General features: G+C 41.8%; 1 protein-coding gene across 7 annotated transcripts in view; it reads right to left on the reverse strand.

Annotated features, from left to right (window-relative positions):
- nav2a (neuron navigator 2a) overlaps positions 1-25,707 on the reverse strand; it is a 238,027-nt gene that overhangs the window by 20,903 nt on the left and 191,417 nt on the right. For 3 of the 7 annotated variants that reach the window (XM_077227968.1, XM_077227972.1, XM_077227971.1), the window contains 7 exons: positions 9,898-10,027; positions 7,411-7,711; positions 5,691-6,387; positions 4,061-4,477; positions 2,304-2,369; positions 1,380-1,430; positions 184-341 (listed from right to left, as the gene is read on the reverse strand). In XM_077227968.1, coding sequence (XP_077084083.1) covers positions 184-341; positions 1,380-1,430; positions 2,304-2,369; positions 4,061-4,477; positions 5,691-6,387; positions 7,411-7,711; positions 9,898-10,027 — 1,820 coding nt within the window. The remainder of the gene's footprint in view (positions 1-183; positions 342-1,379; positions 1,431-2,303; positions 2,370-4,060; positions 4,478-5,690; positions 6,388-7,410; positions 7,712-9,897; positions 10,028-25,707) is intronic. The other 4 variants (XM_077227970.1, XM_077227973.1, XM_077227975.1 and 1 more) reach the window with 3 other exon arrangements.

Raw genomic sequence — 25,707 nt, forward strand, 5'->3', positions numbered from 1 at the left:
GTCAAATAATAATAGTAAAGTGCACACTTAGGTAAAGTCTATTTTTGTATTATTATTTTTGATATACTGGCACACATGTATACAGTGCATTTCAAAAATATTAAGACAAATTATCTTGACAGACTACGGACATAAAATGTTATATCAAGTATTATATATTCATTAATAGTATATGCATTTTACCAAGTTGAGCAAAGTTAAATCTTGTTCCAGAGGGGGACGTCAAGCTGGAACCGGTGGAGAAGGGAGAGTTACTGGCTGATTCCTGCAATCCACCAGCCGAATGTGAGCGCAGCCAATCACGCGCCTCTTCCTGACGCAGCTGTGGTGAAGGGGCGTACCTGCAACAAGAGCATCATCCAATCAGATACCAGCATTCAAATGTCACTATTACAAATACTGTGATCTGAAACCTGACCAATGCAAGAGGAAACAAAGATACTTTAGTATATATAAGGTCATTTTATATTTATAATTGTATAGTATTGCATTTTAAATATTATGCCATAATACACTACTGTCCAAAAGTTTTAATGAATTAAATAATTAGTTATATATTCAGCAAGGATGTATTAAATTGATCAATAGTGACAGTAAAGACATTTATAATGTTACAAAGGATTTATGTTTCAAAAAAATGATTTTTAACTTACAGTAGTTTCTATTCAATCATTCAGAATACTGAAAAAAATTATTAAGCATTGATTTCTGAAGGATCATGTGACACTGAAGACTGGAGAAAATTCAGCTTTGCCATCACAGAAATAAAAAGCTATTTTAAATTGTAATAATATTCAAAATATTACTGTTTTACTGCATTTTTTTTAACCAAAAAATTGCAGCCTTGGTACAAACATAGGTAACTTTTGAACGGTAGTGTATATGAAAATATATTTTACTTTTTAGGATATCAATAAACTAACATTAAGGTGTAATATATACTTTGCATTCACACAAAATAAATAAATACAATGTTCATAAATTACATTATGACCATTAAATAAAACATTAATGTTTTAATTAAAAAAAATCATTCAGAATTCACCAGTAAATTGCAAAAACATAAGTGTAAATGGAATTACGAATAAAAATTGTGCTACAACTTTGCAGACAAATAAAGTAATAAAACTGTGGACAGTATTTTTTGAGCAAACAAGCTGCTAATTCACATACAGTAGGTACATTATGTGACACGAACTCTGTACAAGTGACAAGTGCCATGCGCTCACACCAAAACTGCAACAGAAAACAGTGCTCAAAAATAAAACTTAGGCCACACTGCATATTAAAACATGGAAGCAAGTGCGAGAGATCAGAGAACAGAAAGAAAGAGAGCGTGAGTGTCATTGGAGTAAGATCTGCATATTCCCACAATGCACCTGTACTTGAGTCCCCTCTTGGGAAGCGTGCTTCTATCACTGCAGGAATCGCTGAGAGACGGATAAAATGAATCAGCGAGGGAGGAGAGGAACTTAATCATGAGGGATGGTTTTCCAGACAGATAATAAGGCTTAATTCAATTATAATTGCACTATTAAAGGGGATCATCCTTTGATCTGTCCTTTGATTAATCTAGAATTTAAATTAAAAACTAATCTTGACTGTGCGGTCACATTAATTTTAAGGCAAACAAATCATATTTGTAATGAAAGCTCTGGCTTTGATTGAGCAAAGTTATGGATTTCACCACTAGGCGTGGCTAGAGTGACAATTGCCAGCAGTTATGACAAACTGTTAAGAGTGCGCTTAAAATGCATGTTTTTCATAAACACTTTTTGTTATACTGTGTTAGCAATAAAGAATAGAAGTGGTCTAAATCAGAGCTGAGGGACAAGTTTACAGTTTATGTCAAGTTTAGGATTACAACTAGGGTTAGATGCTTCTACATCAGTGTTATTCACCTATCATTTCCCTCTGATTTTAGGGATAACTTATGGGTACAATGTAAAAAATGTCTAACCTCCCCAACTTAAAATTTTCTAGTGACTGCTCACATCTAAATTTTTCAGATGGGGAGGTTAGAAACTTTTTACAGTGTAGGGTTAGGGTTAGGACTAAATTTACGGAAAATAATGTTGTTTCAGGATCAAGAAAAAATGTTGATCCAGGGACATGTCTTACTTGGCAAAATTACAGTGACCTCACTTGGCATAGATGGCCTCAAAAGTAAGAACTAAACCCCAATTTAGATTTTTAACGAGTCTTTAAATCTACTGTATAAAATTACGCAAACACAAAGACACAAAGCCATGTCAGTATTAAAAAGCAGCAGAAGTGGACCCAGAAGCTACGGGACATTTTACCTGTCTTGCTTCCGTGGCAATGTGTTACGGCTGAATTTAGGACTCGCAGAGGGAGAGGAGAGGGGACTTGGGGAATGTAGAGGGAGAGGAGAGGGTTGATAGAGAAAAAGATCATTGGAGAAGAGATGAATACAGAATTAGAGACACCCAAAGAGGCTTCCACACTGCAGTTTCACAACTTGTTTTTAAAAAGTGTTAAAGGAATAGTTCGCTTAAAAATTAAAAATTCTGTTATCATTTACTAACCCTCAACTTGTTTTCTTCTTTCTTCTGCTGAACACAAATGAGGATATTCTGAAGGATGTCGGTAACCAAACCGTTGATGAACCCCATTGACTTCCATATAATTTTTTTCCTACTTTGTAAGTCAATGGGGTCCATCAAATGTCCGGGTTAAATATATTCCTTTGTGTTCCGCAGAAGAAAGAAATTCATACAGGTTTGAAACAACCTGAGGGTGAGTTAATTATAACAGAATTTTCATTTTTAAGTGAACTATTCCTTTAGGTTTTTCTGAGCACTTTGATAGAACAATGCTTGTTTAATTTAAATTTGAAATCCTAAAGTTTATCCATGATCTGGGTTTTTCAACAAACACCAACTAACTTAGTATGAACTGAATCAGAATCTGAATTGAAATCAGAACTCTGATTTGGATTCGGGTTCAGTGGATTATGCTCACACTGCTGCCAAATACAGTTGTCACGCCTCTTTTTCTACAGTTATCTCTATGTCAATCAAATCAAATTTCATGACTGACTCCTGTATCCCTAAAATTTACATATACCGAAAATTTAGAGGATTCACAGTATTCAAATGCGGTTGTCACTCCTAAAACTCTGTAGTGTGTATGTGGATATTCAGAATATTTTTTTATAACTAAATTATTATTTACCTTAATTCAGCAAATTATAAGTACAACAATTAAATAAATTAGTGTGACCAGAATTGAAATACTTTTACTGGTTTTCATTATGAATTCAGACTTTTCCCAGAGGTCAGAAAATCACACACATATATATAACCTCATATATCCAGTTGGAACCACTGAAATGTGTGATGTTTCAACAAACTGAATAGAAAATATGAACTGAATAGTAATTCCAAATCAGAATGTGAATCAAAAACAGAATTCTAATTTGGATTCGCATTCCGATTTAGAATTCTGATTCTCGAAGACCACACACACACTGCAGTCATGTCTCTTCTTCTATTGCCATTACTATGCCAATGTGAGTTCAGGAGTGACTCCAAGATTCCGTACAACCAGGAAATAATAATTTAGAAGATTCATAGTCATACCCACATCTATTTGTGGTTACCCCCCATTGCAGTGCAAATGTGACATTTAAATTCAAAATCAAACATAATTCAGATTAGAACTATAGGTCACATTTTAGTTTAGGGTCCAATTCTCAGTTAACTAACTATTAACTATGACTTCTGCCTCAATAAACTCCTGGTTACTGCTTATTAATAGTTAGTAAGGTAGTTGTTGAGTTTAAGTATTGGGCTGTATAAGGGATGTAGAATACCGTCATGCAGAATAAGGCATTAATATGTGCTTTATAAGAACTAATAAACAGCCAATATCCTAGTAATATGCATGCTAAAAAGCAACTAGTTAATAGTGAGAACTGGACCTAAACTAAAGTGTTACCAAACTATTAATTCTGAATTATACATCACAATATTTCAATATTCCAGACCAGTATTAGAGATAAAAAAAGTTTTTTCCTCCTCTCTTCCAGACTCACCTCTCTGACATGCCCGTCTTGGCACTACCCGTTCTCATCAGTGCCGTGTGAACATCCTCACGGTGATGCCCACTGCCTAAAGACATGTCAATGGACTCGCTGCTGGTGTGCATGCTGCTCACAGAGGGGTAACCGAGAGCCGAAGAGCTGCTGACGGTGGTTCCCCAGGTCCCTGTGCCCGTAGAGTACACAGAACCAGGGCTCGAAGCTTGTTCGCTGCCCCCTACGCTGGCGCCACGACCCCCATACAGGGGACTGCTGCTGCCACTGCCTGGCACTGTGGAGGGGGAGTCCAAGGGCCCGCCGGAGGAGTGGGTGTGCCCAAGGGTAGCGTGGGGGTTGGAGATGACCACCGAGTTTTTCATGCTCTCTGCCGTGGTGACTGGGGCTTGCTTGGCAGCCTTACCTCCAAACAGTCTGAGAGAAACAGAGAATTTATTGAAATGCAATTACAGTCAAGCCAAAATTGATTGACACCTTCAACATTTCTCACATTATCACAGTTTATTCGCTATAGTTTAGAAAATGGAAATTAAATGTTATCAAAATCAGTTGATATTTCACTGGTTTTGGCCATCCTTCTGTTAGACTGTCACAAATGGATTAGGTTGAATTGCTGTGAGCTGTAATATTTAATTACACAATTAGATAATACCAATTTAGGTCAATAAATGACCAAGCAATGCTTAATTTTGTTAAGTCTGTGGTGTAAAAAGGTCGCATTAGCAATTAAAGAAAAAAACACTTAAGAAAACATGGTCAGGTGTCTGAATAAGTGTCTGAATAATTTTTGGTCACAATTTTTTTAATAGATTTTACTGGTAGTCCACTGTATGAAGATTTTTTAGGTGTAATATGTCACAGTTTACTTTATTTTGCTAACCTCACTTACATAAATGAACTATAGTGTCCTGCACCCACTAGTAAAAAAAATACTATTAATGAAAATAAAATAAACATTATATATCTGGTGTCTGAATATTTTTTGATTTGACTGTATATTAACAAAATACTTTTTTTATACAATGAATACGAATGGTGTTGTGTATCGGAGTCTATCATTTTCTAGGCTCTTGATGGCTTGGTATTTCCTTCAATGTAAGTCTATGGGAATTCCCCCTCTATTTATCATCCATAAAATAAAAATCCTGAAGTCTGATCAAGTCCATAACACAAACATGCAGGAGATAAACACCGAAGTATGAGCAATGTGCAAGTATACTAAATATGATTGATACTTGCAAAACCATACTTCTCATTATTTCCAACCTTTATGTTCACTATGTCCCTTTCAACCCATGAAGCTGAAGAGAAAAAAGCATGTTTCTATCCTTAAAATTAGTGGGAAAAGATTAAAATAATCAATAACATGAGCAGCAAAAAACGTGAGCCACCCCAAACAGTCGTGATCAATGACTGTCATAAAGCAGCTTCAGAAAGACCCTAACTATGGAACTGGAGGAGGTTAAACAAAGTCATTCCTTATTTCACATGTTTGGCTATGTGCTGTATGTGGGCCCTGAGAAGATAAATAGAGCCATTCATTGAGGAAGCGCCACTGAAAAAACAGATTTATAAGGGTGTAATTCTGTGTGGTATGTTGAACCGTGAACACCCTCCCTATTTGTACCTTCGCAATGTAGGGGACGAGACCTCACTGTACTTGTTCCCCTGCCTCGCTGTCTGAGGAATAGTAGCAGCCCCTCCTCCCGAAACAATCGGACTGGATCTCAGGTTGTCCATCTCTGAAGTCACGCCCTTCTCTTTGTCCGTCTGATTGGCATGGATTACGTGCCCGTTGGTTTTAGGAGCAGAATCTCTCGGCTTATTGGCTGCGATGGTAGTCAGGACGGGCGTTCGGGCACTCAGGCTCGACTCGATGCTGCTTGTGGACGATCGGTTTCCGTTGCGGGCCGCGGCTCCGGAGCGGGACGGTCGAGGAAGACTACGGTACTGCAGTGTTGAACGAGCACTGGGGGACAGGTAGCCATCCTCCTGAGGGGGCAGTAAACCATCCACAGCCCCTTTTAAAGACCCTCTCCCACCAACCAGAAGTGCGGAGGATTTGGGAATCTTGCCCAGGGTGGCGGAGCCGCTGGTAATGGTGGCGCCGCTCGCTGTGACCAGTGTGATGCTGGAGGTGGTTCCCACAGTGTGGACGCCGTTGGGTTTTTTGAAACCGAATGTGCTTGTGGGGACTCGACCTGCTGGGGTTTTCTTGGCTTCGTCTCCGCTGCTTCGACCGGCGTCAGAGGAAGAATGCTGGATGATGTTGGAAGAGGGAGACATACGGCCTTTTTCTGAGACCTTAGCGTCATCTGTTTTACCTATTGGAAAAAAGAAGGCTACAGCTGGAAGAGTTGATCATGCACAAAACTTGCAGATAATGTCAACACTGTGTGTGGGATTTCATTGTGTATTTAATTAAACTAGGGCTGCATGATTTGGGGGGGGGGGGGGGGGGGTCAAATTGCGATTAAAGGATCAGTGTGCTTGTTTGAAGGGCAGCACAATTTGGCAATTGTTTTTTAAATTGTATATCAATATGACTCTATAATAATAATAATAATTATTATTTTATATTATGATTAATATAATTACTAAATAAAAATATTAAACAAAATTAGAAATATTACAATTGTAATATTTCAGTACAAATAAAAAATAAGAAAAAATAAGAATAATGTACTGATACAGACTGATAAAAATTGCTGACAAAAAATGATTAAAAAAAGAATGCTTTTATTTAGGGCTGCAAAATCTAGCTTTTTTATTATATATAAATAACACAAAATAATAATAATAACTATTATTTTCTATGATTATTATTCTTACTAAATACAAATATTAAACAAATATGAAATATTGGTATTGTAATATTTCACTGCAAATAAAAGAAACAGTATTTAAGAAAAGATATTTTACAGTACAACTGTAATATAATGATAATTGCAGTACTTCATTTTCAAAAGTTAAACTCTCATGCTTTTATTTTGGCGGAAAGGCCTTAAAGCAACTTTAAGGCCGGTTATAAGCGCTTCTCATTACAAGTTTGGTGCATGCTGCATTCCCAAATGTATGTTACAAGAATTTCAAACTCATGACCTTATGAATGGATGGACTTCATGTGGAGATTTTATTGTAAATAGAGACACTGAAAACTCTGGATCATGTAAAAAAAAAAAAAACACAGCTCTGCGATTCACTCTGAAACAAGCAGTGGGTATATTTATTTGATTAAATCGTGAAGCCGCAAATCAAACTTTTCTGAATTCCATGCTTTAAAAAAACACCACTAACCAGTTACAGCTGAAATATTTTCAGAACGCTCTAGGAAGGAGAACACCTACCTGTCCCTTGTGTCTTAATGGCGCCGGTTCCAGTGGTTCCGGTTGAACTTTTGGTCCGGGGTACAGTCACGCCCACCTGTGCACTCATGCCCCTCCTCCAAGAGCCGGTCTGAGAGATGGGTGCAGTTTTCCGTCCAGAGCTGCTCTTATCGGACTCCTCCGACACATCTGAAGGGTTCCTCCGCCACTTCAGACCTCCATCCATTTTGATGCCACAATCCAAACCCCCATCCGACTTCTTGACCTCATCACTGGACCAAGCAGTGTTGCGTTCGCCTGCTGAATGCTTCTCTGTGTCTGTCTGAGGATATGGAAAACAATACCCAACATTATGAATTTATCAATATTATATGGTAATTAGACTCCAAATTTCAGAATTGAGTTATCAGTTATCAATATATTTCCTTATAATTACCTGTATAATTCTACGTCAAAATGTATTACAATGTTTATAAAACAACAAATGCATCACAACTTCCAGTAGATTTGGTGGTTTTTATTCCACCCACACTTACCAAACTTAGCATTTCAATATAATGAGAAATTATAGTCCTGAAGTCAAACTTATTTGCTCTTAACTACTTATTTGTTACAAACCGCTTATTTGTTCCACTGTTTTATTGCAAAGAGGCATGTCAATTGCTTTGGCTTAAATATTGACACAACTCCACCTATTTAGCACTTTATGAGGGTCTTAAGCAGGGGAATGTGAGAGTTGGGTTCAAGTAAACAGAAAAAGAAGGGGGGTTACTAGAAGAAAGAAAGGGGGTGGACAGACAGAGCACAGGAGAACAACCTCTTTGTGTTTAAGATGTAGTTGGATCACAAATAAATGCTATATAGAGGGGGGGATTAAGAAATAAAAAATGGCTGAAAAGTAATTACAGTTTTTCTCAGTCACTTTGGTGCATTTCTCACATCTGTGTTTACATTTGCACAACAGTTAGTTCAACCTCCACAACATTTTGTCATTTGTGCAAATCATAGTAGCAGTTTCTCATTCCTTCCAACACATGTGTTGGAAGGAATGAGAAACTGCTACTATGATTTGCACAAATGACAAAATGTTGTGGAGGTTGAACTAACTGTTTTTACATTACATGCTTTTGGACATGCATCAATTGCTTTCATACAACTCTCTGCTGTTTTATAACATTATCATTTGCTTATGTCATGTCAGTTATTGTGAATGATGAATAGTCATTCCATATAAAACTAATAGTCCTCATTTCATTGCTTGAGTCATCACATACACAAATGTTGAACTAGTTGTCAAACTCTGTCAAGCAAATTTTACAAATTTTTTTAATCTTTTTTCTTTTCTTTTCTGAAAATGTCTCCTAAATTGAACAATTACTCTCAGGTGAACCTATGTGGCCAGACAGAGAGGAACGTCTGGATGTGCATGAATGATTTACAGTACTATGTATGTTGTATGTTCAGTTCCAATATGTACTGCAATATTGTTTACAGTTGTGCACAGCTCTACCCAAAGGGAGTTTATGTTTGTTGTAAATAAGGGTGTATTTTTTCTTTTGCACATTGCTGTGAACAAATTAGAATTGCAAAGAGCATATGCAGTAAAAATGTGAAACATACATATTCAGTGTCTTGTACTCAGTTACCTCACTAAATACAGTTATGTGTAACTTTACTGCAGTTTCCAAATGGCTGTGCAAATAGTATATAGTGCTGTCTTGATAATTTTCAGGTAGTGTCACAAAGATTTGACAAAAGACTTTTTTGCATTGGAAGACATTTACAGAGTAAACTCTCATAATGAAAACATGACAAAGCCATTTGACTATCTTGTTCATAAACAATGGTGTCAGGACTTGTCATCTTGATGACACTGACACTTTCATTGACATGAATACTTGCTTTTGAGGAATGAGCTATCCATTTTGAGCAAGTGACGCGCTTTTGCAGGTTACCAACTAGGTTTTGCAGTTTGTACTAATTGTTTTGAGAACTGCATTAACTGTTGTGCAAATGTAAATAGTGATGTGAGAAATGCACCAAAGCAACAGAAAAACTGTACAAAAAAAAAAAAAAATTGGTAAGAGGCTATAATGTTTTTGAACAAAGTCTCTTATGCTCATCAAGGCTGCCTTTATTTGGTCAAAAATACAGTAAAAATTAATACTATGAAATACTATTGCAATTTAGTAAATAACTCTTTTCTTGATGAACTTGATCTTTGATGTTTCTAGTTTCAACTGGGACCGAGAGTTTATGCTTTTGACATCAATGTACAGCTGCATCTCTAACAAAGCCACAAGATGCAACATGTTCTATACACTACATTTCTGTACGAGTTTTACAGAGTTGAGCTGACTAATTAACTGAAAAATGGCAGTTTGGTGCTTATAAGATCTAAAACTTTCAGGTTTTATGCAAAGGTGCATGCACAGATATGTACTGTTAATATTCATAAATAAATGCATACTGTAATGGTATGTGTGTGTAAATGTGCGCGGGTCATACCTTTCCATTCAGGGCCTTACGGGACGCGCCGGGGGTGTTGGCATAAGAGCTTATGGAGGAGCTGGTGTTGATGTCATCAGTATCAATAGCATCACTGATCCCACTGCTGACCGAACTGCTGTCATCCCAACTGAAAGAGAGATAAAAAAGGTTTAGACATTATATGAGCCATTGTTTCCAAAGATATGAATGTTATAGAACTTAAGTTCTGTTCATCAGCATGGAAACACATCTTTGGACTGGGAAAAAAACAGCATTAGGAGTGATTTTTCAACCACATCAGAGCTATAAAGGCAACACTATATGATGGGCTTTTAATATTGTACATGACTGTACATTTTTGGATCTGATGAGGGTCACAGTGGCTAACCAGAGTAACTGATCGTTGTGTTTAACAGCATCCCTCGCTCTCGGGTGGCCACCATCATTCAGACCGTACTATGACAACAAAAGAAAACACAAACAAACACACACTAGCTCAAACACACAGGCCACACAAGGGTACACGTGACCAATGATCGATCTATCTATCTATCTATCTATCTATCTATCTATCTATCTATCTATCTATCTATCTATCATACTTTCTTTTGTTATATACTTTTGTGCTATGACAACAAAAGAAAATACAAACACAGACACACACACTAGCTCAAACACACAGGCCACACAAGGGTACAAGTGGCCAATGATCTATCTATCTATCTATCTATGTATCTATCCATCCATCCATCCATCCATCCATCATGAGAGTGCAACGACATACTTCCTTTCGTTATCCTTTTCTCGCTTTTTGCTGCATAGACACATGTTGACACTTCAGCATCAAAGTTTAGAATAAATGCTTGTATCATGTAAACTTTCTCTGTGACATGACTGCAGACAGAAATCTTAAGTCTCAAAAAGCAGCACTGATGTCTCCATAGATCCCATATAGACTGGCTTTAATTGAAAGAAATCCCTTAAACCAAAATCTGCCTTGAATAAGTCTTAACAGATGCCCGCACAGCCTCTTATAAACCCTAAAGATCTTTTTTCGGAAGATCAAACTACAAATCTATAACTCATTTTGCTCTGCAAAAAGGATTTGTAAATCAGGTTTTAAAGAACACACACTGTTTTTCCTGAAATCTCACACATAATACACACATAACACACTCTACCTGACTCGATGTCCGTGACTGCCGGTAGCCGAGGAGGGAATAAGGAGATTGATTTCAGGGAAAAGATGCCTCATGATCTTAAATGTTCAAACTAATAAAAAAGTTCCTTCTTGCTGTATTTATTCCTCACTCCTTTCTTAACTTGCACAATAATCCATGCATTCCCTGAAACCTCTGCCTCCTGTCACTCTCTCTCTCTGTCTGTTTCTCTCTGGTAATCTGATCCTTGAGAGGGACGTTTTAACCCTGCAGATCGCTGGATTCGCAATGGATTGGGAACCCAGAGAAACACTCACTCACATTCACACACATGGACACAGACAAACAGAGCGTGAGAAGGACAAAGAGACAGTGATAAAGGAGGGCAAAAAGACAAAAAAACGCACACATTTACACAAACACACTCTTTCTCGCTTTCACACACACACATGCACATGCAGGAACCACCCTACTGGGTCTAGGATGCTAATTAGAGATCAGCGTTTTCTAGTGAGCTTGAATGAGGGCTTCTCTCTGGCTCACTACCCTGCCATTACTGTGTCCAGCAGCACACAGGCTAACCAGCAGACCTGCTTAAACAGCACCTCCACTAAAACCTGCAGGGTGACGTCACTTACTTCAGCACACACACACACACACACACACACACACACACACACACACACACACACACACACACACACACACACACACACACACACACACACACACACACACACACACACACACACACACACACACATCTTGATGGTTATCAAAGAAAATGTAGAACTGAGAATCACAACAGCCATCATTCACACACTGTATCCCCCACGCATTGCAAGTTTTTTTTACTAAATAATTGTGTTATTATGCTTTCAGGTACCAATATGAGTTGGCAGCCATATTTTTAACATATTTAAATTAATTCTACAGAAATCGTCTCGGTTACGTATGTAACCCGCGTTCCCTGAGTAGGGAACGGAGACGTTACGTCGGATGACGACGAATGGGGTTTCGCTTAGAACGCCTATCGACTTCGAGTATTACAAAACGAGCCAATGGCAAAGAAATGCCATGGGTCTGCGGAATTTGCATAGCGTATCTCCGCCTTACCTCGTGGGTATAAAAGGAGGACGCCGGCAACAGGCAGATATGTTTCTTCGCTGAGGAGCCATGACTGAGCTCAGGCGATCCCCGCGGTACAGCGGAAAGTGGCAGGAAGACGTAACATCTCTGTTCCCTACTCAGGGAACGAGGGTTACATACGTAACCGAGACGTTCCCTTTCGTTGTCACTCCGAGTTACGTCGGATGACGACGAATGGGGTTACCAGTCTAATCACGCCACCTTCTCAGCTGTCTTCCAGTGCCCTGCGTAAATCTGAGATCCCTGTCGTGAGACTGGCACGGACGAAGGACTCCTATTTAGCACAGGAATACCAAGGTACACTGGGGATCATATCCCGAAGTTTAGGGGAAATATGCAATTACTGCCAACCCAGAGGGGGGGACTTAGAGAATACACATATGACCCGAAGGAGACATATGGAGAACACTGGGGTGTCCAGCCGCAGGTGGAATATTTCAACCCCAGGGGTGGCAAGGTGGCTTGCCAAGGGAAAGACACATGCTCAAAGAGGCTTACAGTGGAAATACACATGTGGAGGTCGCTCAGAGGAGGGACCATGCACACGGGAGGCACCTAGCTGACGCGCAGGCAATAGACACTGGCGCCGACGTCAGGAGTGCTGGAGGAGCTCAGGGCTTTCGGGGAAGCTCACCTGAGGAGAATATTGCACGTATCCAGTCCGTGGAGTGGAATGTCGAGCAAGCGAAGACACCTGAGCGGGTCTGGTACTAGCTGGTTGAAGCGAGTACACGAGAGGACACTGGCTCCACTCGGAGATTATAGAATCTGGCGAATGTGTAAGGTGTCGCCCAGCCTGCAGCTCTGCAGATGTCTGTTAGCGAGGCGCCATGCGCTAGAGCCCAAGAGGATGCCACACTCCGGGTGGAGTGGGCAGTCACACCAAGGGGGCACGGTCGACCTTGCTGCTGGTATGCCAAAGCAATGGCGTCCACTATCCAGTGAGACAACCTTTGCTTTGAGAGAGCCTTTCCCTTCAGCTTCCCACCATAACAGACAAAGAGCTGGTCTGAGGTCCTGAAACACTGCGTCCTGTCTACATAGGTGTGGAGAGCGCATACTGGACAGAGCAGTGCTAGGCTGGGTCTGCCTCCTCCAGGGGCAGCGCTTGCAGGTTCACCACCTGGTCCCGGAAGTGAGTGGTAGGAACCTTGGGAACGTATCCAGGCCGGGGTCTCAGGATCACGTGAGAGTAAGCCGGCCCGAACTCCAGGCACGCTTCGTCAACGGAGAATGCGTGCAGGTCCCCTACCCTCTTGATGGAGGCCAGTGCAACCAGGAGCGCTGTCTTCATAGACAGGAATTTAAGCTCGACTGATTGCAGGGGCTCAAATGGAGCACTCTTCAGGGCAGTTAGAACCACTGAGAGGTCCGAAGAGGGAACGAGAGGAGGGCGAGGCGGATTTAGCCTCCTCGCTCCTCTCAGGAACCTGATAACCAGGTCGTGCTTCCCCACCGACTTACCTTCGATGAGGTCATGGTGTGTGGCAATAGCGGCAACGTAGACCTTCAGGGTGGAGGGAGACAGCCTTCGCTCCAGCCCCTGTTGAAGGAAGGAAAGCACAACGCTGATCGAGCATGTCCGGGGGTCTTCTCGGTGAGAAGAGCACCAGCTGACGAAGAGGTTCCACTTCAACGCATAGACGTGTCACGTGGACGACGCCCTAGCGGAAGTGATGGTAGCCACCACCGCTGGTGGTAGGGTGCTCAAACCTGCCTCGTCCCATCGAGGAGCCACACGTGGAGGTTGCAGAGATCGGGACGAGGGTGCCATAGGTGGCCCCGTCCCTGAGGAAGAAGGTTCTTCCTCAGAGGGATCGGCCAGGGAGGTGCTGTCGCGAGGAGTACTAGTTTGGAGAACCAGGTCCGGGCGGGCCAGTACGGCGCGACCAGAATGACCTGCTCCGCGTCCTCCCTGACCTTGCGCAAGGTCTGCGCAAGAAGGCTCACTGGGGGAAACGCATACTTGCGGCCCTGCGGCCAGCTGTGCGCCAGAGCATCCGTGCCGAGCGTGCCCTCGGTCAGGGAATAAAACTGGGCGCAATGGGTCGAGTCGTGGGAGGCAAACAGATCTATCTGTGCATCCCCGAACTGGTCCCAAATCAGCTGGACCGACTGGGGATGGAGTCGCCATTCTCCAGGGAGTGGCTAAAGCCGTGAGAGCTCGTAGGCTGCACAGTTCAGGGCTCCGGGGATATAAATGGCATGAAGCGACCTCAGATGCTTCTGACTCCATATGGGGAGCTGGTGAGCGAGTTGCGACATACGGCGGGAGCGTAGACCACCTTGATGGTTGATGTACGCTACAGTGGCGGTATTGTCTGAGCGGACTAGTACGTGTCAGTTCTTGAGCACGGCCCGGAAGCGGCGCAAAGCAAGACGTACGGCCAGCAACTCGAGGCAATTGAAATGCCAGAGGCGACGGGGTCCTGTCCAGGAGCCCGCGGCAGCACGTCCATTGCACATGGCACCCCAGCCCGTGGAGGAGGCATCTGTCGTTACAACAACATGCCGCGAAGCTCGTTCCAGGGGCACTCCGGCCCGTAGAAAACTGAGGTTCGACCACGGGGTGAAGGTCTAACGGCAGGTCGGAGTAACTGTTACTCGGAGGGTGCCGTGTTGCCATGCCCACCTCGGGACTCGGTTGCGAAGCCAAAGCTGAAGCGGTCTCATATGAAGCAATCCGAGCGGCGTTGCCGCGGCTGCAGAAGCCATATGCCCCAGGAGCCTCTGAAAAAGTTTCAGTGGAACCGTACTCTTGCCCTCGAACTGTCTCAGGCAAGTCAGCAGTGACTGCGCGCGCGCTAGCTCGTAAGCTGCGCGGACATGGCGACCGAGTCGATATCCATACCGAGAAAAGAGATCCTCTGCACGGGGCAAAGTTTGCTCTTCTCCCAGTTGACCCGAAGGCCCAGACGAGCTAGGTGCCGAAGCACCAGGTCCCTTTGTTCGCAACCTGAACTCGAGAGTGAGCTATGATCAGCCAGTCGTCGGTATAACTCAGGATGTGAACCCCGTGTTCCCGAAAAGTAACAAGGGCAGCCTCGACGACCTTCGTGAAGATGCGAGGAGACAGGGCTAGCCCGAAAGGGAAAACCGCGTACTGGATGCCTGCCCCTTGAAAGAAAACCGAAGGAACGGTCTGTGTCAAGGAGAATAGAGACATGAAGTAGGCGTGCTTCAGGACGATCGCTGCAAACCAATCCTGGGCCGTATGCATTCGAAAATGCGTTTGAGCATCTTGAACGGCATCCTGTGAAGGGAGCGGTTCAGCACGCGCAAGTCCAGGATTGGCCGTAACCCACCGGTTTTCTTGGGGACAATGAAGTAGGGGCTGTAGAAGCCGGACCTCATCTCGGTTGGAGGGACAGTCTCGATTGCACCCTTCGCCAGCAGGGTGGCAATCTCTGCTCTCCTGATGGGGGCATAGCCACCGACAAAAGTGGAGCGGACACCCCAAGCGGGGAAGAGACCGTGCGAACTGAATCGCATAGCCGAGCCTGATGGTCCGCGCGACCCAGCGGGACAGACGGGGAAGCTCTAACCAGGCTCCCAGGAACTGAACCAGCGGGATCATGCGAACCACAGGCGTCCCCCCGGAGGGGCAGCGAAGCGGAGTAACTGGCCCAGACGTGGACGGCACGGCTCTGCCAGGGGTCTGGCGACAGAGGGGGACAGGGGCGAAGCGGTCCGTGGACGGCACGCCGTGTCAACCACCTCTGGGACAGAGGGGGACGAGGAGAGCACGGCTTGTGGGCGGCGCTCTGTGACGTCCGAGAACTCTGTGCTCAGAGACGGGAGAGTCAGCTCTTTGGAGAATAAGGATTCTTCCCCGGCCCTCCCCCGGGGAAAGGAGTTGTCCTGCTACCAACTCCTGGAAAGAACTGAGTCCCATCTCTGAGGAGCCCATCTCAAGAGCGCCGCTTAACCCGGCGTGTAGCGGGTTGCGGGGCTGGAGAGGACTGTGGCGTCCGACCGCGGCCTCCAGAGCCAGAATCAACCTCAGTCTGCTCCATCGCCGAGGAGCCCGTCTCACGAGCGCCGCTTAACCCGGCGTGTAGTCCGCCAGCGGCCCCCAGAGCCGGCCCGGGAACGGGCGGGGTGGGAGCCGCGGGAGGGCGCCTTCGGCGGTGGGCAGACCGAGGGATCTGAGCGGACGGCGGGGCCGTCGGGACAGAATCAACCTCAGTCTGCTCATGGGCGGCTGAGAGTTGTTGGGCAAGCCCTCAACCGCACCGCCGAAGAGGCCGACCTGGGATATGTGAATGTCGGACAGACGGGTCCGCGCGACATCCAGCACATCAGACAGGTTCAGCCACAGAATGGTGAGCATCACCTGACCCAGGGAGCGTACGGCCACTTTCGTCGCTCAGAGAGCAAGGTCAGTGGCGGCGCGCAGCTCAGTGAAGAGCCCTGGGTCAGTCCCGCCCTCGTGCAGGTCCATGAGCATCTGGGTCAGGTGGACCAGCAGAATGACCATGGCATGCAGTGAGGCGGCTGCCAGTCCCGTGGCGCTATAGGATCTCGCCACAAGCGTAGACATTTACATTTACATTTATTCATTTAGCTGACGCTTTTATCCAAAGCGACTTACAATTGCTATGTATGTCAGAGGTCGCACGCCTCTGGAGCAATTAGGGGTTAAGTGTCTTGCTCAGGGACACATTGGTGTCTCTCAGTGGATTCGAACCCGGGTCTCTCACACCAAAGGCATGTGTCTTATCCACTGCGCCATCACCACCCGAAAACTAGACGAAAAACTACAGGCCACGGGCGGGTGCTTAGGATTGCGCCGAGAAGAAGCACTCTGAGGACACATAGCATCGCAACAGAGCGTTCAGCCGGGGGGACCCCAGTGTACCCATGGGCAGCGGCCCCATCGAGGGGAGGAAAGGCGGATGAGATCAGCGAGCGGTCCCGAGAAGACAAGGGGGTCTTCTTGGACTTCGAGATCTCATTATGCACGTCCGGGAAGAGAGGTATTGGGGTTTGCCGTGGACGAAGGTCGGCGGCCTTACCCAAAACCCATCGTCCCAGTAAAGCATGGTCGTCATCTCCGGATCAGACTCAGGCACAGCCGTATGCACACCGGAAGGTGGCAGCTGTGACGAGCCCTCACTTCCAGAAGACTCAAACCCACCTAGTGATGCTGCAACAGACATGGCATCTTCCTCTGTAGCTTCAACTGAAACACGCGGGCCACCAGAGGGTAGACTCGCGGGAATCAGCAGTTCACTAGCGGGCACCGTCATTGAAGAGGGGGGCTGGGGTCGCGGACACATAGTCGGCGCCTTGATCCAGACCGTAACCCTCAGGTCACCCTGGCCACCAGCCGAAAATCAGGGGGTGGATGAGGGGACTCTCACTCTTGCGAGTTCACCGAGTCTCGACCTATATATGACGCGATGATCACGTTCCCAGCGAGAACATGAGTCACCCACGAGCGCTGTTCAAGCATGATCAAAGCCCAAACACACTAGACAGCGCTCGTGCCCATCAGAGTCCGATACCAGTCCGCTGCAACCAGAAATGCACGGGCGAGCCGTCTTTAAAAAGACGTGCCGCGTGCAAGCTCTTTTATGAGAGGAGAAAAAAACTCTGCGATGTTGAAGCACACAGGGAGACACACACACACACTGGCAGACCAATGCACAGATCAGCAGGCACAGTGAGCTCGCTGCAGATCGTCGTCACACCAACACCGGAGAGAGAAGTTCGTCTCGTAGAGCGAAGTCAGAGATGACTGTGGAGTGAAGAAATACTCTTGGCTCCGAAGCGAAAACATATCTGCCTGTTGCCGGCGTCCTCCTTTTATACCCACGAGGTAAGGCGGAGATACGCTATGCAAATTCCGCAGACCCATGGCATTTCTTTGCCATTGGCTCGTTTTGTAATACTCGAAGTCGATAGGCGTTCTAAGCGAAACCCCATTCGTCGTCATCCAACGTAACTCGGAGTGACAACGAAAGGGAACTACAGATTTTCCCATGAAAAAAATTTAAAATACAAATGCTGCATGTTCTGTCTGGGTCTAGTCAAGTTACCCAAATTGCCCTTTGCCGTTTTTAGAACAAGAAAATGAGAAAAAGGATAACAAAAGGAAGTATGTTGTTGCACTCTCTGGATGGATGGATGGATGGATGGATGGATAGATAGAATATCATAATCTCTTGATTTCCAACTAATATTTAAACGAAACAGTAATGCCAAATTTAAACATTTATTTATTTTAATAATAATAATTATAATAATAATTTTTATACAAACATTTTATACAGTTTTCCATGATTTTTTCCAGAGACCAAAAATATATTGACAGATAGCATAAAAAGCTAGAATAAAAATAACTCAATAAAAATAAAGATACTGTAAAAAAATAAAAATAATAATTTATATATATACATGAAATGTATTTGTGGAGCAAAATCTCTACTAAAATATACATTAAGATACTGATTATACGGTTTTTAACTTTTACGTGCAGGGAAGGAGGGAGTCGGGGTTAAACCAGGCGAGTGTGTGTGAGTGTGTGTGTGTGTGTGCGGGGTGGAGTAGGTTAACTGGCAGGCTTTTAAGAAGACCGTTACGTCCCAAACAGTTTGGGGCATTCCAGACCTTTCCATGCTCAGCTCTGCGGTAAGAGAATGACAAAGCTCTCTCTGACCACAAACCGATGAGAGGTCAAACAGGCTTTTTATTCTTTCGTCTGTGGTTATCGTTTTTCCCCCTTTTTACATGCACTATCTCACCAATTTGTTTCATAAATAAAGGTCTTTTTTACCATCAGACTTTGATTTAGAGTTGGTCCAATTCATTTGAACAAATCCGTTTTAATAAGACGGTTCATTTGAACTGATTCGCTGATTCATTTAAATATTCACTTTTCAATATTCACGCGTTCCATGACTTGTGCATTAGCAATCCATATGAGAGAGCCATGTGAGGAACAGATTGGAATTTAAGTCCTTATTTGCTGAAATCATTCATGTTCTCCTACATGCAGAAATGGCACCTCTAGATGTGTTGTACCAGGTTTGTTCATGTTTGTAATCAGATTACTTTTTAAGTAACTAGTAAAGTAACGAACTACTTTTAAAATTACCAAAAAATATCTGCTTTACTTTTTCTAATAAGTATTGCAATTTACTTTGTTTTCTGATTTATTGACTGATATCCCCATGTTGAAGAAAGTGCAGAGGCGTTGTGTTCGCTGTATTAACATTGTTATTGTAGTTGTAGACTAAATGTGAGCAGGCATTTACCCATCTCATTTGCATTAAAACAGATTTAGAATTCCTCAAAATGAATAAAAACAGTGAAAATGAAAACTCAGATTATTTCACAAACCTTCAATATTTGAATGTTAAATAACACAAATATACATTATGTACTTAATCTCAATTGATTAACCAATGTCTTTGCTGCTGACTTTCGATGAGGTAATTCAAACATACAAGCAGAAATTACTTTAGATAAACATCACATTTGTTTCATTTTTGTTTTGTTTTTATTGTTGAACTATCTTCTACTGCTGAAGAATAGGAATTACTTTCCACAAAAAGTAACACAATTAGTTGATTTTTTAGGGAGTAACACAATATTGTACCGCATGACTTTCAAAAATAAATTTCCGCAACACTGAATGGAGACCATAATTGTTTTTCATGTCTCATCGTTGACATTACATATGCTCACGTCAAAGCTATAGAAAACTTGAAATATAGCCTGTGGAATTTGTTTTTGGTGCTTTTCGAATTGAATTGCACTGCATGGAAAAGAGTAACAAGGTCACAAACCACAAAAAAATATGTTGGAAATGACAAGATGAGTGTGAGTCCATACAAATAATGGAAATGTAAAATATTTAAATGTAATGACAGAACTATTACTTACACACACATATATATATATATATATATATATATATAAAATACCAAAACAGTTATAGTTAAGAGAGTCAATTTTGATCAAGAAATTAATAAGAGCCAGTTCAAAGATTCTATGATTATCTTTCTCCAGCAAAAAACACTTCAAGGCCAGCACCTACACAAACACATATGTATTGAATTTAGCACTCACATCCCCCCATCTCTCTCTCTCTCTCTCTCTCTCACACACACACACACACACACACACACACACACACACACACACACACACACACACACACACACACACACACACACACACACACACACACACACACACACACACACACATCTGCCCGACTCTTCTTAGCAACAGAGCTTCCCTCATGGCCTGAAGGAATCGTGTGTATTTCTGTATGTGAGATGCTTAACATTTCTCTGTATCTGGTCATGAGGTCTGCCTGCTTTGAATGCTTAAGCATGATCATCATGTTGATCCAGTTACCTGTGGTGTGTGTATGTGTAGTCACACTTAAAATGCGCAGACTAATGCATATAAACAGGCGACACACACATGTGAAATACTACTGCGATGAAGATCCCCATAAGTGGAGTTTATGTTACACCATATCAATTTACACTGAGAAGAACAGATCCATCTGTTAAATGTATCTTGTACAATCTCTCTATCAGCACATAAGTAGAAGGAATGATGACGTGTTCTCTGTATATTACTACCAGCTCTATTTCTATTTACTATTTCTAAAAACAACTGATAATATGCAAATAAACCTTGATATATCCAGTTTGAGTATTGCATAAAAGTCACTCATCACTTTCACTTCGCTACTCTGCTTTCTAAATGCTGCAAATCCTAAACTTAAATCTCCAGATTCCTTATTTCCCAAGCCATGTGTTCATTCTGAACAGCAAAGTTTTTCTCAGGTACTAGAAATCTTGACAGACCCACGGGCAAGGAGGAAATTTGGGTAAGGAAGAATTTCTCTTTTTCAGGGCCAGATCAGAAAATGTTTCTTGCAAGTGGAAGCTTATCATTAAATGTATTTTAATAAATACACTACCGTTCAAAAGTTTGGAGTCAGTAGCATTTTTAAAAGAAGTCTCTAAGGCCTTGTGTCCACCAAAGCGTTTTTAGCCACTGCGATTGGACGGCTGGGTAAAAAGGGACAGTGATTTACACAAAGTTGAACATTTTTCAACTCCTGGCATCTGAGAAAAAAAAGAAGAAAAAAAAAACCCTCAGCTCATCACCATGTGTATATCAGAGGCCCCAGTCAGGACACCCACATCAACACACACACACACACACACACACACACACACACACACACACACACACACACACACACACACACACACACACACACACACACACACACACACACACACACACACACACACACACACACACACACACACACAGATGAGAGAGATTGGAGGCCCTAAATACCCAGGTGTCTTCCGGCTGCACAGGTGTGCTGTGGACAGATCAGACTGATGGATTGTACAACATCACACAAGACGATCTCATGTACAGAGATCTACACTGCACCTGCCCAGGCAAATATAAGCCACCTCTGTCTCTCTCTTTCCTACACTTCAATCTTCTCACAGTCTGAGAAGTGTACACTACAGTTTTGGCTGCTCTCTGTCGTTTGAATGCCTGTCCAGAGGTCAGAACGGGGTCACTCTGACCTTAAAACACTCAAACGTGTCAGAGAAGCACGGCTGTGTTATTCCCAGGGCCTCACTCATGTTATCTCTCTCCCTTTTATCTACACTCCTGCCAGAAGAAGTGTTATTTAAAACAGGAGACGCCAGGGACTTGTGAAATGTTTCCCCCTCATTAGTGAACTACAAAATAATGTGATGATTCATAGTTAATTATATGAGCTGTAAATAATATCATCACGTCGTGAGGAGTATCATGTGGTGTGAGTGTCTCCTCCAAGAATACAACAAACAAAAGAGAGAAATTACTTGTTTGATTAACTGATGGCAATATTTATTATTTCCATATAGGGCCATTTATTGGAAAAGAGGACTTTTACTCACAGTGACACCAGGGGTAGCAATGTACCACTATGCCACAGTTAATTTAGCATTCTTTATATACTATTAAAGTATATATTAATATTTCAAATTAGCTTTATTATATGTTCACATGGCAGGTGTAGATTTAAAAGCATGCCCATCTTCCGATGAAATTCATTTTCTGATCCTTCTTCGTAACTTTTACGTTAGCTATGTTTCTAACCCATGTTGCAGATAATAGTAGCCTAATAATAGATAAATGTAGCCTATACTTTGTCAAAAATGTAGGATATTTTTCGTGTATTTTCACAATTTGTTTTGGTTGAGGTGAAAACCGTAAAACTAATCCATATGAATCCATACGGTTTAATAAAAATTTTCTGAAAAGACACAATCTATATGACACAAATATATGATGAACAGATTGAATTTAGGCTTTTATTTCAATTCATATAGATTAGTTTTATGGTCTCTTAATGACATTTTTGAAGCATCAAAGTGGTAGTTGTGTAGCTGTCAATGGAGGGACAGAAAGCTCTCAGATTTAGTTAAAAATATCCTCACTTGGGTTTTGAAGAGGTACAAAAGTCTTACAGGTTTGGAATGACATGAGCGCGTGTAAAGGAATTTTCATTTTTTGGTTGAACTATTCCTTTACTGGGGTTTTACAAGAAGCGTGTATTAACAGAGAAGAATGGGGATAATAAAGTTGTCATATAATTATTAAATATGCATTTGTTTTAAATAATAAAATATTGTTAACCAATGATCAAGAAAATACTAAATTATGATGTCTTGATAAACATAAGTGACGAAAAAACAATAAAATGCTACAAAAATGTAATACATGTTCAATTTAAATACAATGAATCAAGTCATCAACATAAATTCCTGTGTACAGTATCTCTCTAACGCAAACGGTAAAAAAGTAATTTCGTGCAAGAAATGCCATATGACCTGCTTGCTTTAACATCTAACAATTTTGTCCCATTTACTTCCCCATATCATAAATTGGGAAAAAACAACAACTTCTGATACTGAATTCACAGAGAAGCTCCCATGATCTAATGTGCACTGAGGGAAACGACTAAACGGACTAATGTGGTGTGTGGTAAAAGGGTGGTGGAAATAAGGAACAAAAAGGGAGAAGATAACAAATAGATCTGGCTGAAAGAAAGAAACAAAGAGAGAGGGAGAGATGGATGAGTTTCAGGGCAGCAGAGACAGTGGTAGATGTTTAGAGCCTGGAGGTTAACCACAGCATCCTCAGCGCAGTGGAGGGGACTTGTTCTCAGAAAAGAGGGAGGGGAAGCATCCAAAATAGAGGGAGGCTATTTATGGTGCAAGAAACACCCATATTATATCATTTCATCATCATGCTGTACATTTCCTCTTATGTGTGGAGTTTGAGGGAGACAGAGAGAATATATTTATGCAGATATTTATATGTATATGGGGTAATCCTAAAGGTAAACGCTGCCCAGTATCCTCCCAAATATTGAATAATGAACACAATAATTTAGTGTGAAATGGTCAAATGCAATTATATGTAACACAATAGGATGATGTCTCTGAATAGTCTTGATGCTCCATGCAAATGGCCCAACACAGAAACAAGATCTTTTGTTCTGGTGCATAGAAGGGAATTCAAATAAGTTCAGTCATTTTACATTACTAAATTATGCCATGATGTGTGTGTGTGTGTGTATATATATATATATATATATATATATATATATATATAAACAATTATATATATATATATATATATATATATATATTAATATATATATATATATATATATATATATATATATATATATTATGTATATGTATATTATGTATATGTATATATGTATATATATATATATATATATATATAAACAAGTACTACAAAAAAGTATTGCAAAAAAAATAAACTACAGAAAAAAACCCTGCCAGAAAAGTAAAACAAAAATATATATATACTAAAAGTATAGGTGCCTTACTTTAATAGGAACTGATTTTTTTCTAAATTTTGTTATTTTTAATTCATTTTCAGACCAAAAAAAAAAAAGGCTTGTTCAGAACTCACCGACATATGTTATGCATGGTTGCCAGGGTATATAGTTGTTAAGGTATTTTGAAAAACTCAACATGTGAACAATAATAATTTTCATTTACTCATTGCAGCAATGATTTTGATTTGCTAATGTGCTTTCAACAAAATTATGTACATGGTATAACAGCTGCATCTAAATGAGCATGCAATTTGGGCAGCAGCTAAATGCTGGTTACCACAAACTGAATTGCCTCTGGATGTGCAGTATATTCGATAGTAAAATGAAAAGACTTATCCAACAAAACACACACAGAAAGCATTAGACCTCCATTTCTAGGAAGTGCACATGATATGATTTTAAAAAGGGGAGCAATAAAAAAAGCACAATCTTCCAATATTTTCAACAATCTAAAACTTACTTTCCCATCTAGCTGAAGAACTAAATGTGGTGACGTAATACCAGAATGAATGGCATCTCCCATCCGTCTTTCTGCCAGCTAATGACTCAAATACATATAAATACACATGCTAATTAAATATCATAGTTTAAAAGGGGGCAGTTGTACCCACTCTGCAGGGTTACACCCACAAACTACAACATAGATCTGCAGCAAAGAGGGTTGTGGTGACAAGCCATCATTTCAGTTGTTTTCTTTCTTTTGGAAGCTAGTGGTGTGTGCAAGGCTCAACTCAATAGAAGACCTATTTTCTTTTCTTTTCTGTAATGGAGCGTGCCATCAGCCATCAACAACCAGAGCCACCTCCAGCAAAGGATTTACCCCAGTGAACTTAATATAGACCTCGAGCAGCCTGTAAAACCAATGCAGCTGTGATAGGACTGGATTCAGACAAAGCAGTTAAACCTGATTTTCTACAGAAGCTAATATTATGATTATGCATTTTTAAAATAATCTTCTCTGATGATGACTGGTGCATGGGCAGGACAACCTGTTACTCATGACATCACAGCAATAGCAAACCAATAACAATTCCCCATAGACGAAATCAAGACCCGCCTTATTCGAGAAGCCGTTTCACTCAGATATATGTCACAACAGGAGAGAAAAGACTCTCAACTTCCATTTCATGGAACTTTAAAGGTACTCTATGCAACTTGTGGCCCTCTGGCGGTAAAAAAACCCCTACAACTGCATGCATTTTACGGAAGAAAATCGTTTTGGTTGTGCTTCGGCTCTGTGTGACTATGTGGATTAATATGGTTATCCACTGCTCATAGAACATTCACAACTAGGCTTATTAGATGGAAAGGACCTCAAACTGACTAGCTTTACCCATTAATAGACACGGTACTTCCTTGAAAATCAATTCCAGCACAGCGCTACAACAACCAAAATGACCCTTCACAATAGACAATGCTTTACAATGAACTCTGTTAGAAAGCAACAATTTTCTAAAATATTACAAGTCCCTCAGTTTCTTTGCATCTCCGAAAAGCCAAGTCGATGTTGATACTTGTTTTATTACGAGCTCTGTCGTTCTCTTTTCGCCAGGAGACTTTCAAACTTTGTCGCTCGTTGTGACAACTAACCTCTGC

The sequence above is a fragment of the Siphateles boraxobius genome, unplaced genomic scaffold (genome assembly GCF_051911475.1).
Source record: "Siphateles boraxobius isolate OS27281-9 unplaced genomic scaffold, OSU_SipBor_1 130, whole genome shotgun sequence".
NCBI lineage: Eukaryota > Metazoa > Chordata > Actinopteri > Cypriniformes > Leuciscidae > Siphateles > Siphateles boraxobius.